This window comes from Vicia villosa, linkage group LG3 (assembly GCF_029867415.1).
Source record: "Vicia villosa cultivar HV-30 ecotype Madison, WI linkage group LG3, Vvil1.0, whole genome shotgun sequence".
Lineage (NCBI taxonomy): Eukaryota > Viridiplantae > Streptophyta > Magnoliopsida > Fabales > Fabaceae > Vicia > Vicia villosa.
The window spans coordinates 7,163,988-7,179,919 of record NC_081182.1 but is presented as its reverse complement, the minus strand read 5'-3'; the positions used below and the strand labels follow the sequence as shown (position 1 = coordinate 7,179,919).

Here is a 15,932-nt window from a genome sequence, read left to right as displayed (position 1 = left end):
AGAATCGATTTCTTCAAACCAGAGCTCTTCTTTGGGAAATAAGCATTCTAACATCTCAAGGAGGTTCATTTGAGGTGATCCAAGCACCTGGATCACTTCTGTAAGTGGAGGAACACAATAACCACTTTCATTTTGAAGCTCGAGCAGTTGGAGGTCTGTAGCATAATTCAAGAGGTGTCAAGCAAATCTAAGCACATCAACATGTTCCTAGAGGTGTAGTGAAGCTATTCAGATGCCTGCAGCACATCTGTAACCACATAATCACCAACCTCCATGTTCACTTGAAGCTCAAGTAGAAGGTGTCGAGTAGAGCAATCCTGGAGCATTCAAGGTGCAATAAGTATCCAGTTAGCATAACTGAGTCCCCAGGAAGCTTTTAGGATCATTCATACAAGCCCAGGTATTCTCTATCATCCTCACGGCCTCCACTTTCAGAGGTATTTTTTCAAACTCCAACACTCTAATTTAAGTACTCTTTACAATATATCTCGATACTAGTTTGTTCAGCATCATCAGAGGATTAAAAACCCTCTATCATCATCCATTTATCTTTCAGTATAGTCATTTAATTTGAATTTCAAATTTTAGGGTTCTTCGCATTTTTCAGTTAATTCATTAGATGTAGTTAATATAAATCTGTGTTAGTTACATATTTGAGTTCGTAAGGAAATTTAGAGTGAAATCCATGTTTACATCACCCTGTTTGGTTGAGAATTGAGCAAGTTAGCAAATTCAAAATCTTCAAGCTTGAGGTTGAAGACGACCATGGCTGTGGCGCGCAAAGTTCAAATCTAAGGGCAGAGTTTATTTTATTTTGAATGGTATGCGTTTTATAAACGAATTCATCGTTTGCCCTAGTGGCCTCACATGCGCTCTTAGTCTCCTCATGCCTCAAGTCTGGGGTTCGAATCCCCCTCGCCCCAGACTTTTTGATCCTTTTATTTTTCAAAGATTTCCAACTTGTTTTAAAACAAAACCAACCGCGCGCATGTTATAATCACCAACTGGCGTTTGGCCCAGTGGTTTTATTTTGAGTGTGTGACTATGAGGGCGTGGGTTCAAACCCTCCAAGGGCCAAAACTATTTTTTTTACACTCATTTTCTCTCATTTTTTTCACCAACTTCACACTATTATTTAACCAATCAAATTAATTCATTTTCACTTCATTTTTCACACACTTATCAATTAATATATGTATTTTATGAATAAATAAAAAAATCATAAAAAAATTATTTATTTCATGTATTTTTATTAGGTTAAAAATGGTGTGTTTTAAGTATTTTTAAATATATTTTGATACATGTTTTCCTTGAATTTTCAAAACCTAATCTCTCATAAATACTCTAGTGATAAAACCCTAATCATTTAGGTCTTAACAAGGTATAGACTTTGTCTTTACCCTAATTAAGTTGACTTTTGTCAAAATTCAAACTATTTTCAAACTTCGAATTAAACAGACGATCAAAATTCCCAGACAACGGAACTTTACATCATCTCATTTCTCTTCAACTATTTTCATAAACAGTAAATCAATTTCAATGGGCCTCTAATAGAGTGTAAGACCCAACCCCTTTTTTCTTTTCATAGTTTGTTTTCAAAAACTGTATTTACAAAATCTTCTATCTGTTTTCAAAAACATTCTTCTGGTATTTGAAGGGCATTATTCTCGGTGAAACTCTTCAGATACCTATGTGTCCTTTGTCCATCTTCACTTCTTCTATTTTCAAAAACCTTTAACTGTTTACAAATAAATATTCAACTGTTATCAAAATTACTGGTAAGGCTTTGTACATACATCTTCAAAGGCCTCCACTCCATCCAGGTTAGGCTTTATAGCTTTCAATTTACAGTCTTTATTTAAATTACTGTCAAATATAAACTGTTTATATATTGTTTAGAACTACGCTTGAGTAAAACCTTAGGACAGTTAAACTATATATATATATATATATATATATATTATAGGACTATGGCCTATGATTGAGAATGTCTTCCCGGTGAAGGCTCTTTCCTAATTAGAGATCTTTAGTTCAAACCCTCAAGATGAATTATTCCCGGTGAAACATCTTGAAAAAGCCTTAGAACCCAAAATAGGACACATCCACCCAAGAGGAATTATTCTCGGTGAAACCTCTTACCCATTTGCTTAAAGCCAAAATAAGTTCAAAACCACATAGCTTTCTCTTGTGCTATAACAAGGACCCTCGATGACCCTCGATTAGCCTCCTCTTGGGCTTTGTACAAGGACCCACAGGCTTCTTAAAAGCATTCCCAGCTTCCTCTTGAGCTTGTATATAAGGACCCATCAGGTTTCTTATAAACATAGGAACAAGTCTTTAGTTACCTTTTAGCCTATCCTGGTGAGCTTCTTCCATTCTTTAAACCAGACTCTAAACAAGCTAAGAATGTCTCAATCTCACATCGAGAACACCTTTTGGAAGGAGAGACATGGACAGTCTCTGTCACCCTTATCATCATTAATCTTCCTTAGCAGAGTCTAGGATCCATAGTCATCTATCCTCAATCAGAGTCAGCCTTAATCTTGGGCTTTAAACAAGAAGTCTCAATTAGATAATCTTTCTGCTATCATTCATAAATCCCTGGAAAGGGTTAGCTTCCAAAAAAAAATCAGTCTTTTAATAGATAATTTCACTAGCTGAGTCAAAATCCCTGGAAAGGGTTAGCCTCCAAAAAAATTGAACTTTCAAAAGACAAACTCTCCAGCAGAGTAAAACCCCTGGAAAGGGTCAGCCTCCATTCATTCTTTAAAAGGATAATTTCATCAGTCTCAGTCAGTAAAAGACATTTTCCCTAGTTAAGAGTCAGCCACAATTCTGGGCTTTGTACAGAACACCAAATAAAATCCATCAAATAATTGCTCTCCAGCTAGAGTCAGCCTCAATTCTGGGCTTTGTACAGAACACAAAAACTCTTTAGTTTAAGTCCATCCCCAGTAGAGTTATCTCTCAGGGTCAATAAAACATAAATCAATCAAAATCCTCAAGTTTGGGCCTCATTCAAGCCAGCTAAAAATCAAATCTTTCAAACAATAGATAGACATAGCTCATCTTCATAGGTAGGTATTTCTCCTATCTCACCACAAACAAACAATCATTACAAACAAACAATCATTACAAACAAACAATCATTTCAAACATTCTCCCATTTAGGACTCATGAAAGGCATTGCTCTGGCTACATCCCAGACTTGTACAACTTTCCCTAATTTGGTTGAGAATCTTTCATTCAAGAGGCATGTTGGCTGTCATACTTGATCAACCAAGTAAACTCCCTCTCTTAATGAAACATTTTTAGCTTTTCTGTCACTTAAAAAATGTTTGTGGTGGAATAGTAGAAATACCTCTCTGTAAAGATGATTTCATGTCTCTTTACTGTAAACAGAGATTTAATTCAAAGCTTCAACCTTGAGCTTCAAGCAAGGCACCAAAAATCATTAAATTCCCTAATTAGTTCTCCGAACTACAAAAAGCTCTGACTTCCATTAGGGATATGTAGGCATGAGGTTCACAAGGAATCTCAACGAGCTAATAAAATACCAAAAATAGTCAGCCTGTCCGTCTCTCTTTAAAATCAATACAATTCTCTCTCCTAACACAAAGGAGAAACTTTCCCAATCATCGGCAACAAACACATACACATAGGCACAGAGAAGGTTCCCGTAGAGTACTACGGATATGTAGGGTGCTTAAACTCTTCCCTATGTATAACCGACCTCCCGGACTCCAGAATTTCTAGTCTAGGTGAATCCCCACACTTAGCAAACTCCTAGGGTTTATTTGATATCTTTTTTCCCTTTCCTACTCGTAGGATGTAATACGGTGAACTGACTTTTATATCGAAATGTGCGGTTAAGCAAGAGTCGCCGCCGACTTTTATTTTATCCAATTGGAAAGGCAAAAAGAACAGGAAAGACCTTTGAAAGATTTTGAGTTCGGGGGGTAGGTTATGCAAAGGGAAGGTGTAAGGCACCCTTTGCATCCATGGTTATCCATGGGCTCTTAATTGGTTAGCTCACTTGTTTGTTTGAATTGTTTGAAAAGTTTGAAGTGTCGTGTGTGAATAGTAAAAAGATTTCGTTAAGGACTTTAGCTTGTAAATAAGCGTAGCCTTGTTTGAAAGTATTTGAAAAGGAGGTGTGAAAAGTATTTTGAAAGTTTGATTTGAATATGAGCAAGCAATTAAGAACTACCTACCCTAAGTTTGTCTTTCGTGTTCTTTAAGTCTTTCGTTTGAAAGGGTCTATCCATACCATGAGAGGGCAGGAAGTCTTTCAATTGGATGTTTAAGGGTCATCGAGATTATCATTCTCCATAAGACTGTCCCATGCCATAAAGAGGGCAGGTAGTCTAAGGGAAGGATATAATAGTCATTAATCTTTTTAGGCATCATGCGAGGATACCTTAGCAATGGTACAAATCATCATTTACCGAGGCAACATCGAGGGACAAAAGTTATGATGAATGAACTGAGGGCAACATTTGCTTTAGGTATCCTCGGAATCGAGGGACTTGACTATTTTAAAGGCAGCAATATTAAGGCAACAAGGCAACAAGGCAACAATATAAGGCAACAAAAGGGATTACCCTAAAGGTGTGTGGGTGCAACAATCACGTGGTTAATTCAGATATTTAATCTTGTAATTAGTTATCCTAACTCTGTTAAAGGCTTGCACTCCCTAAGATTACTAACCACACAGTTAATATTACGGAAATTAAAGGCAGAAAATAAATTCCTACGCTATTACAATAAACACCTGCGGGGGACGGGGGAAATTTAAAAGACAGAAAATAAGTGGGAATAATAATTAACAAAAATTCTTGAATGCCTTGATCTTCCTCGAATCCTCGATCAATTCTGAAAATAAATAAGAAAATAATAGTGGATTAGTGTATGAGAGATTTGTGTAAACCCTAATTCAATCTATAAAGAAAAGTAAAATAATATTTAAAATAAATAAATAAATAAAAAAAGGATTAGAAACTTAGCTTCCTGATTGGAATGGTACGTAGTCGGAGGATAGTGATTAACCCTGAAAATTAGGCATGAAGAGGAGAAATGTTAGTGCATTTACTGATCGAAACCCTAATTGATTAACAACCCTAAAGTTTAAAACCCTGACCCTGAACCTAGAAGGGTGATTTTAAGAAAACATATTGTGACCTAAAAGGTTTATAAGGCTTAAAAAAGCGTTAGTGGATAACACCTACCAATAACAGTGATCAGTGATCATGATGAAAATCAGGGTTTAAGGCATAAAAAAACATTTAGTTAAAAATAAAATAATTATTAGCTTTAAAAAAACAATTATTTTTAACGTTATAAGAAAAATCGGATCTTCGATTAAATGAAATAAATGGTTATAATGATAAAATTAAAATAAGATGTAAAATAGTTTAATAGAAATTTAATAAATAAAAGAAAGAAGAAAGAAAAAAAGAATTTATATAATTAAAAAAAAGATTAGAAAAAAAACTTAGCTTTGGATCCTGTGTGGTAGCTTCCTGATGGTCTATGGTGGGCTTCACACTTCCAGGACGTAGGATCAGGCGCTTGATTAATCTGAAGACTGGGATGTGAGGATAGTGAGGATGCACGATGTGCGTGCATTTAGAATGTAGCAGCGAATCTGCCAGCAAACCATAGCATAAACTCATAAAAATTTAACGTTGTCTCTTGTGTGGTTCGAACCCACGTTACCTCTTTCAACAAGAAGCACTACCTGCCAACGGTGCCTTTTATGCATGATGATAATAATATGGTCACGAAAATATAAATACAAAATAAGAAAGTTAAATGAATTTTTTAAAACAATCAAACATGGGCCCCAATTTATGTTGACCGGCCAGTAAGAATTGGAAAGAGAAATAGCTTCAAGTGACTGGCGAATACGAGAGCTACACATGCAGTCAATAAGTCAGAGACACTATTCATCGTCTCTACCAAATCTCCCCTTAATTTTAGCTACAAATTTGCGTCTACTCCGCCATGGCTTTGCTGCGACCTTATTGTAGCAAAAACCTGTGAACATCGACACTAGAAAAACAACGTTTAATCAATAATCAAAATGCCCAGGTCCGCATAAAATCTTGCCCTGAATCCAATGGAACAATTATTTTTGCCTGAAACCGTCTGTAAATGCATATACGAAGAACACAACCTTCGTGCCCTAACAATGGCATTGCTTCATTCCTGCGTAAAACCTCAAACACAAGGCATCAAACTGGTTCGAAACAACGCTATGAACATATATGAAGGCATAAAAAACGTTTGTATCGTGTAAATCGAAGGTTTAAAGTTTCAACCTTTACCAAGTCATTGCACCTTCGTATGTGGCTTTCACGCGTGTTCTGGACTTTGTTAATGGCCGGGAACGACTCCTGGTAACCTCCAGATGATGATGCAACGCTTGGAAGTCATGGATATTGGCTATAGAAGACGCTCTCGAGTTGCACCTTTTCTAGGATTCTTGTTTCTTGAAACCCTATTCCTCCTTCCCATATTTTTTCGTCCTCCAAAAAACCTCTCCCCTATTTTCAGAATGTTTTGGTATATATAATGCTTGGTATTTAGGTCAAAGAGAGCCCAAGATTAGATGAGAAAATATTTGATTAAAAACTCATGCAAATCATGCTATTTTAGTTCCAATCATATCTCCTTCACTCTCCACGAAATTCTCTTGCTTTTATGTCAAAATATTCCTCAATATTTGATAGAAATTAAATCTCAATCAAATCTTTGATTATTTTTATTATTTCATTGCATTTAACTTGAATTTAAGTGATTAAATTCAAATAAAAATAAATAAAAATAATAAAAAATGAATATGAGGACCAATGGGTCGTGGATGACCTTAAGATAGAGATTAGATGAAAATAAAATAGGCCCATTTGGAAATATTTGGAATTTTGGACCCTTTCTCTTCATGTGTACCCTTGAAACTCAGTGAACTTGTACACCTTGTCATTTCCTCATACTTCAATATTTTTCCAAGTTCTTGGAGTTTTTAGAAACCTTAGAGAGTCCTCTAACCATTGTCTTTGGTCTCATATCAAAATGATTTTCCATGCTCCTTGTGTGTTCTTTTGAAAAAAGTGGCTTTTTGTTGACTTTTGAAAAGGACCTATAATGTTTTGGTCCATATCTCTCAAATGGAGCATTTTTAGACTTGGCATGTGAGAGACAAATTTGTAGAGAATTCAATTTCCTTCAAAATAAGCTTTGGATGAGAAACTTTTGATGTTCCATGTGGAAGTTATGGCTGGTCAAAGTTTAGTTGACTTTTCCTATGAAAACCCTAATTTAGAAACTTTTGAATTCGTTGATTTCTGATCTTTTCTTGATGAACCATGATCAATCCTTGATCAAATGGTTAAGGGTACCTCATAATGAGGATGTTGACCAAAAGTCGGAAGTTTTGACTGTGGTTTGACCATAGTTTGACTTTTAAGTCACCTAGTTGATTTTTGACTATTTGAACTATTGAGTGAGCAATCTTTTGAATCAGAGCTTGAAACTTGAGGTAAGGATTCTTTGAATCATATGAGAGGTTATGAGGTCCACTTGAATTGTCAGAACTTGATTTTACTTTGAAAATATCAAAACCCTAGTTTGAGGGTTGTTGTTTAGGAGAGTGTTTAGTCAGTCAAATCTTGAGCTTTGTATCTTGATTTGAATTTGAACAAGAGAAATAGTATGGGCAAATTTTGGGGTATGACATAGGATAATTAAAAATTTCGTGTGATATCGTAGGAAGAACTGAAACAAAATTCACCCCGCCCCAGGAGCATTCTCCTTTCAAATTTCGCGTGAAGGGTCTAGCGTGCCGTCCTCCCAAGTGAAACGGGGAGGTAAAAAAAACGACACCACACCAAGTAAGCACAGTTTTGAGTTGCGTGGAAAAAATAAACCTCTTCCAGGACATGATTTAAGGTATCGAAGGACTCTACAAGCAGCACTGTGATGAGTTATAGAAGGTTCAGATAGGAATTGACTCAACTGCTGAGTAATGAAGGTGATATCTGGTCGTGTGGTGTTGAGGTATATGAGACAGCCAATGAGTCTTAGATAAGCAGGGATGTCAGAAAAGGATTCAGCATCATCAAAACAAAGTCTGATGGAAGGATCAGAGGGAGTGGAAGCAGGTCTTGAACCGAGGAAGCCTGAATCTGTGAGGAGATCAAGGCAATATTTTCGCTGGCATACGGAAATGCCTTTAGAAGAATGAGCAATCTCTAAGCCAAGAAAATACTTTATAATGCCTAGATCCTTAATCCTGAAGGCTGCATGCAAAGTTTTCTTGATGAAGGTGAACTCATCAAGAGAATTTCCTGCAAGTAAAATGTCGTCAACGTATACAAGCAGTATGGTAATATTTGTGTAGCAAAACATGACAAACAAGGAATGATCAGATGTGGCTTGATGGTATCCATGTTGTACAAGTAACGAGGTCAGTTTTTCATACCATTAATGACTAGCCTGTTTGAGGCCATACAGAGATTTGGACAAACGACTAGCCTGCTTGTGAGTAACGACACCCGGTGGAATGATCATGTAAACAGTTTCATACAACTCTCCATGCAGAAAAGCGTTGTTGACGTCAAGCTGGTGTAAGTGCCAAGAGTTGATAGAAGCAAGAGCTAAGACAATTCTAACGGTTGTAAGTTTAGCAACTGGTAAAAACGTGTCCGTATAGTCCAAGCCCTCGATCTGGTTATAGCCTTTCGCAACTAAGCGTGCTTTGAAACGTTCTATACTTCCATCTGCATGGTGCTTGATTTTGTAAACCCACCGACACCCAATAGGTTTGACATTAGGAGGAAGATCCACGATTGTCCAAGTACCAGTGTTATCCAAGGCAGCTAACTCAGTTTTCATAGCTTGTCTCCAACACTCAAACTTGTTAGCCTCATTAAATGTTTTAGGTTCAGTATTAGTGGTAATGGAAAGTGCAAAATGACGATGATCAGGGAAATCATAGAATAAGATAAAAATTAGAGATGGAATAGATTGTACCTGAGGATGATTGGTTATGAGCATCATGAAATGGGCACAAACATAATCTTGCAAATGGGAGGGTTAATGACGGATTCTAGAGGAAGTACGAGGATTAGGTTGTGGATCTGTGTCAACGGGTGAAGATTCAGCATTAGAGGAAGAGGTATGGTCAGGGAGAGGATCAGAATCAACACTATCATCAATAGGAGAAGAGTTATGATAGTTAGGGCTTGGTGTAGGGTGAGAGGAATCAGTGACATAATCCCAAGAAGGAGAAGAGTTATGAGAAGTAGAGTGGTAGGGCAAATATACTCATAGAATGTTACATTTCTAGAGATGAAAATCTCATTGTTGGATAGATCAAGTAGTACATAGCCTTTGAAACCAAGTTGGTAACCAAGGAAGATGGACTTTCGAGCTCGATAGGAGAGTTTGTTTCTATGATTCATGAGTGTGGAAGCGAAACATAAAGATCCAAAGACTTTGATTTTGTTAACATCAGGGAGAGTATTGTATAGTTTTTGGAAGGGTGACTAATTTTGTAAGAGAGGAGTGTTAATTCTGTTTATGATGTAAGTGGCATAGGATATGGCATATGACCAGAAATGTTTAGGGAGTTTGGACTGAAAAAGTAATGCACGACCAACGTTGAGGAGGTGTTGATGTTTACGTTCAACTCTCCCATTTTGTTATGGGGATTCTACACAAGACCTATGATGGATAATGCCTTTGGTCAAGTAAAAATCAGGCATTAAGAACTCAGGCCCATTATCAGTTCTAATGAATTTAGGGCAAGTATGAAACAGATTCTCAATTAAGGAAACAAAATGCTGAACATGTTTGGAAACTTCAGCTTTGGATTTTAAGAGAATGATCCATGTAAAACGAGTAAAGTCATCAAGTACAGTGAGAAAATACTTGTGACCATGGATAGCAGAAATAGCCAAGGGGCCCCATATGTTAAAGTGGATTAATTCAAAAGGAACTTGAGCTCTAGAGTTACTTGGCTGGTAAGGTAACTTCCTATGTCTAGCAAAATGACAAATGTCACAAACTCCATTATTTTCATGTGTAATATTGGGATACAATTGAGACATTTTACACAATCGAGTATGAGATAAATGTCTTAATCTAAAGTGCCATAGGGCTTGGAGAGGGATGGTAGTGACTTGGTTAATGTTGACATGAGAATCTGCAGAAGGTGTGGAAGGATTGTTTGAAGGACTGATGTTTGAGTGACCGTCATGCAAGAGTTTGTATAAACCATCAATTTCACTAGCCGAACCAATCATCTTCTGTGATTTCATGTCCTGCACAATACATTTGTGATCAAAGAATTGTAAGGTGCATTGTAGATCTTTGCACATTTTAGAAACAGAAATAAGATTAAGAGAAAATTCAGGAATGTGCAACACATTAGTGAGATATAGCTGAGGAGAGAAAACTACAGTACCAGCAAATCTAGCTATGACTGAATTACCATTTGGGAGACTAACATGGACAGGTGATATGGAAGAGTAAGTTTGAAAAAATCTAATAGAAGAGCATACATGATCGTTTGCACCTGAATCTAACAATCAGAAATTAGAGTAAGCATGACTAGAACAAATCAAGTTGGATATCAAACGAATACCTGACTTTGACTCATGATTACTGAAGATTTGATTAGAACTAGGGACATGGTTAAAGGTTTTGCTAGAAGGTGTAATATGAGGCATCAAATTAGAGTTTTGAAGCAAGCTAATTAACTGAGTAAGTTGATCTTGAGTAAAACTAGCTTGAATAGTTGAAGAACTTCCACCTTCAGTGTTCAATGGTGCAGCATCTTCTGTACCTGAAGAACTAACAGCATTGGTAGAAACATTCTTTTTGCCAAAATGTGGTGGAAAGCCATGCTTCCTATAACATACATCCACAGTGCGACCAGTTCTGTTGCAATGAGTGCACATACGAGTCTCTTTCTTGAAACCAGAATTAGATTTGTTACGATCATAAGCTTTCTTTGAATCATATGCATTGACAAGAGTGTCAGATTCATCAAGCAAAATTGCAGCATCAGGTTTAGGAAGTAGAGCTATATGATTGCTCTCTTCTTGCACTACCATTGAATTAATGCGATTGATGGAAGGTAAAGGTTCCATGAGTAAAACTTGGGATTTGATAACAGAGAAACGATCATTCAAACCAGTAAGGAATTGAATGATTTGATCTTCAACACGAAACGATCTGGCAGAGCGCATTGCTTCACATCTACACTGTTGCAGGCATGTGCATGCAGGAAGAGGTCGATGTGAATTCAATTCTTCCCATAGACCTCGCATGGAAGTATAATAATCAAGAACGGATCTTTCACTTTGTTTCATGGTGTTTAGTTCAGTGCGAAGAGCAGCAACACGAATTCAATCAGCTTTGGCAAATCTCTCTTTAAGATCGATCCAAACATCAAGAGAGTTTTCCAAGAAAATGATGGTTTGTGCAATAGGTTCAGAAACCGAATTGAGAAGCCAAGAATGAACAAGATAGTTGCATCGTTGCCAAGCAGCGTAATTGAGATCAGTGAATGAAGGAGCGTCAATGGAACCATCAATGAAAGCCAATTTGTTCTTAGCTCCGAGTGCGCGTTGAATTGATCGTGACCAAGAGAGGTAATTAGAACCAGTGAGAACTGGAGTGATCTTGACCGAATTCGGACCTTCACTAGGGTGTATGTAATACACAGAGTCAGCATCATTATTGGAGAAAGAAGGTGGATTGCGTGGAGGAGCCATGAGAGAGATGTTGAGAATGGATCGAAGAAGAGGAAGAGGAAGAAGATTTGAAGAAAAAAATCGGAGAAGAAGAAGAGGAATTATGTGTATTGCTGTGATACCATATTATGAAATAAGAGCAATGCATAAAGAGAGAAAAATAGAGCAATTCCTCATGCATTAAACTTGGATATGGTGGAGTATTTATACAACAGTTATAGCACTCTACCCTAAGCTATTGTACACAAGCTGTACCATATGATAATTATAATAACTGCCTAACTGAATTATAGGATGGTAGTTATTAAAGTTAAGATTAATCATTAATAAGTTCATACGATTGATTAATCGAATATTTATGAAGCAAGTTAACGAAAACTAATCTTGACACGTTTTTCTCAAATCGTTCAAAACCCTATTTTACAGTTTTTGTTTACTTTTCATGCAATCTGAATTTTATGTCATCAAACTCTTTCATAACCTTAACTCAAAACATATTTAACTGTAGAACAGCCATAATATCGCACTAATCCCTGTGGAAATTATAAAGGAAATACTTACCTTTTAACAAAATGGCGTCGTTGCCGGGGATTGGCATTTAGATATTATAAGCATTGCAATAGTTTTATTGTTTTGAGTGTTATATAGATTTACTAATATTAAACTTGTTTCCTAGTCTTGGCTCACTTGTTTGGTTAGTGTTTCAGCTTTTTGTTTCTGCGAGGAAGTGTACCCGCAAATCAACTCCTTTTTGATCATGATATTGAAAGGACTGCTCGTAGACTTAATAACAAACCAGAAGGAGAAGAAAGTTAGCCTAAGAAAAGAGATTAAGACAAGAAACAACTACTTCTTCAACAACTCAAATTCTTGAAGAAGAGATTAAGACTTAGAAAATTATTTACTCATCTTCCTAATATTAAAATTATTTTTATTTGAAGTTATGTCATATAGTTTTAAAAAATCAATCTTATTAAATTATGATTCAAAGAGTGATGTTCTTTTTTAAGAAATAAAATATGACTTAATTTTATTTTAGAAACATCACTCTTTGAATATTAAAAATTAAAATATATTTTTTAAAACATGTCTTTTTGAATCATTACTTAATTAAATAAACTCTTTTAACGTTGCATCTCGTATTTTATAGATTCATATTTTTTCACAATTTATTTTTATAAATAAATTTTTTCTATACTTACTATTAAAATCAAATAAAACTCATAATATATTAATAAAAATTTAATTATTGCAATAATTTGTTATTAAAAGATTAAGAATTTTATTTGTTTTTAAAATTAAGTCTAGAATAATTTATTTATCAGTATAAATTCTAAAAAATTATGATTCTATAAAATAAGAGATACAACGTTAAAATATTTTTTTTATTAAATTAATTTTCTAAGATTTATTTTTTTAAACTATATGACATAATTGTATATAAGAAGAATTTTAATACATAGGGATCAGACGAGTAAAAAATTTATGTTTTTGATTATTTTAAAACTAATATTATTTTTTAAATGTTTTATTTTGAATTTCTTCTTTTAATTTTAAAAAATATTTATAATTTTAACAAAAAATATATTTCATGTATATTTTATAATAATATCCTAAATAAATATTAAGTATATTTATAATGGATGATAATCACAATAAAGAATCACTTTTTATAGAAATTTTGAATAATAAGTGTATCAAAAATGATTGAGTAAGGTGTTATTTACATAAAACTTTTAGATCTTAAACGTTTATTAAATCTGACGATTGATTATAATAATTCTCGTTTCATACTACTTCTACAACAACCTAGATAGATATATTAAGATGAATCATATGTTATCAATCACATCGTGGCAAGCAAAACAAAGACAATGTGGATGAAGAAATTTAGATCGATCCTCTCATGCTGCTTCTCTCATGTTTTTATCATGCTCTAATATCAACCATTCATGCACCTTTTTCTCCCTCTCATTTGTACTATTGTGTTTCCTTTGTGTGACATTTAACTATCACATTAGGAAAAGGAGAGTGGACAAGCAAAACAACATGTGAGGATCCAAATCTCATTTTCTACTTACAACATAAAAGACTCACATAACACAAACAATGCAACCTTTTGAAAAAATACACTCTCTGGTTATATTTTTAAGCAAATTTAACTTTTTTGGTATATTTGACCATTAATGTATGACATGTAATCTATATATGGACTACATACATTAATGTTCAAGTACCAAAAAAAATTAATTTACTTATAAATGTGACGAGAGGGTGTACACAACTTTTTTAGTTTGAGATGTGTTATGTTGACATTCAATTATCATACACCGTATCTACAATGCAACCTTTTTTAAAGCATATAAACTATGACACAAACATCAAGACAAAAAAATATATTAAAAAGAACAAATGTATGTCTAACCGTATCAATACACGGTGTTGATGTAAATTTTGGTGTTAATCTATCATTTCTCTTTTTATTATTAAGCATTAACCAGTTTACATATCAAACAAGAACCAACAAGTAGAGGAGGCATAACAGTTCCACACCAATCTCCAAAATAACAAACAACTCATACAAGTATTATTATTCAGAAACATAGTACTTTTTTAACTCTCAAACAAACTGATCAAGGTACTCCTCAACAGTAGTGTATTTAACATCTGGATACAACTCAAAAGCCTCAACCCCGAAAGATGGTTCAATCACAAAGTTGGTGTGATCACCCTTCACAAAAATAGAGTGGTTAATTGCTAAAACCACATTGATTGGAACAGGTGCAGCTTCAATATCTTTCACAAGTTTATCCTCTGGAATATAGCTTTTCTCGAGAGTCTTCCCAATCTTCTTCTCCCACAATGCCACAAGCTCGTTGAATGAGTAAATGTTCTTAGGGGGTTTAATGTATAGAACCTTGTTCAATGTCCTTGGATCATCCACAGCTCTAATAGTGAAGGTTGCAATGTCTTCTTCCTTGTTGAACACCGCTGCACAAATCAAATAACAAACACGAAAATTACAAAGAACAAAAGTGAAAACGCATAGGTTAAGTTAAATTAAGGTAATGTTTGTTTGTTAATTGTTACCTTTGGGAATTCCATCACCATATATGAAAACCTTATCTTTTGGTGGAGGTGGAGCAAATTGTCCTGGCTGGGCTAATGTGGCAAGAGAATATCCAGCAAAGTAGTCGCTAGAGACGTATGTATAGGGTATGCCTTCTGCTTCAATAGCACGTCGAATTTTGGCTTTGGTTTCATATGCAGATTTTGCTGGCTCTACCGCATGGGCACGATCAACGTCGGTCCCAAATTCCGAAGGGAAAAACCTCTGCAAACAACATACAAGTCCTATATTAAAATAATTCACAACAAGGGAATGGTTACTTACTTCAACTGATATTTAATAGTTGAGTTAAATAAGTGCAAACTTTCTGATTTCAACCTAAGCTATTAAATAATGAAAAGGAGAGACAACCTTGATGTTACCGGCCTCCTTAATAGCAGCGATAATCTTCACTTGATCCGCAAGCTGAAGCGCACGTACCGAAGAAATCACCACATCCACCTCCTTAATCGCTTTCACCAACGATTCATGATCGTACAAATCCCCCTGCAATTAATTCCAATTTCAAACATAATTATCCTTCAATCAAATTCATAATCTATAATATCCTCATGAAAATAAGTTAAAGGAGAAATATATTACAGGAACTAGATTAACGCCTAATGTTTTGAAATGATTGAGGAGATTGGCCTTGGCTGGATTAGAAAGAGTGGTTTCTCTGACCAATGCAAAAGTAGGATGACCAGCTTTTGCACTTGCTTCTACTAAGTGTTTTCCAATGTAACCTGTTCCTCCTATGAACAAAATCTTGCTTTTCGCACCCATGGATTTTTTGCGCTAACTAATGCTTAGTTTACTTTAGAGTTTAACTTTTTTTCTGTTTTGGCCTGTCTTACAAGCACTTCATTTATAGGCAAAAATTTTAATACTACCTCCGGTGCCATTTATCAGAAAAGTTTCCTTTTTAAGATACATTGAATAAATAATGCATCTGGATAACATGTTGTCTCGATACATTATTTATTTAATGTATCTAAAAAAAAGGAATATTTTCTTCTAAATGGGACCATAGGAAGTACTCCTTGTGTCCCAAATTATAA

General features: G+C 35.1%; 1 protein-coding gene across 1 annotated transcript; it reads right to left on the bottom strand.

Annotated features, from left to right (window-relative positions):
• Positions 1 to 14,320: 14,320 nt before the first annotated feature.
• Positions 14,321 to 15,689, bottom strand: LOC131654830 (phenylcoumaran benzylic ether reductase Betv6-like). The gene is made up of 4 exons (XM_058924759.1): positions 15,475 to 15,689; positions 15,244 to 15,378; positions 14,853 to 15,096; positions 14,321 to 14,753 (listed from the first exon to the last, which is right to left on the bottom strand). The coding sequence occupies exons 1-4, from the start codon at positions 15,655 to 15,657 to the stop codon at positions 14,383 to 14,385; spliced, it is 933 nt and encodes a 310-aa protein (XP_058780742.1). The 5' UTR covers positions 15,658 to 15,689; the 3' UTR covers positions 14,321 to 14,382.
• Between the last annotated feature and the right edge of the window lie 243 nt (positions 15,690 to 15,932).

What these genes read in the sequence shown, in the direction of transcription:
- LOC131654830 (XM_058924759.1), bottom strand. Translation starts at nt 15,657, where the DNA reads ATGGGTGCGAAAAGCAAGATTTTGTTCATAGGAGGAACAGGTTACATT. An exon ending in TAGGCGTTAATCTAGTTCCT is followed by an intron (nt 15,379 to 15,474) that starts GTAATATATTTC and finishes AATTAATTGCAG; the next exon opens with GGGGATTTGTACGATCATGA. An exon ending in AGGAGGCCGGTAACATCAAG is followed by an intron (nt 15,097 to 15,243) that starts GTTGTCTCTCCT and finishes TGTTGTTTGCAG; the next exon opens with AGGTTTTTCCCTTCGGAATT.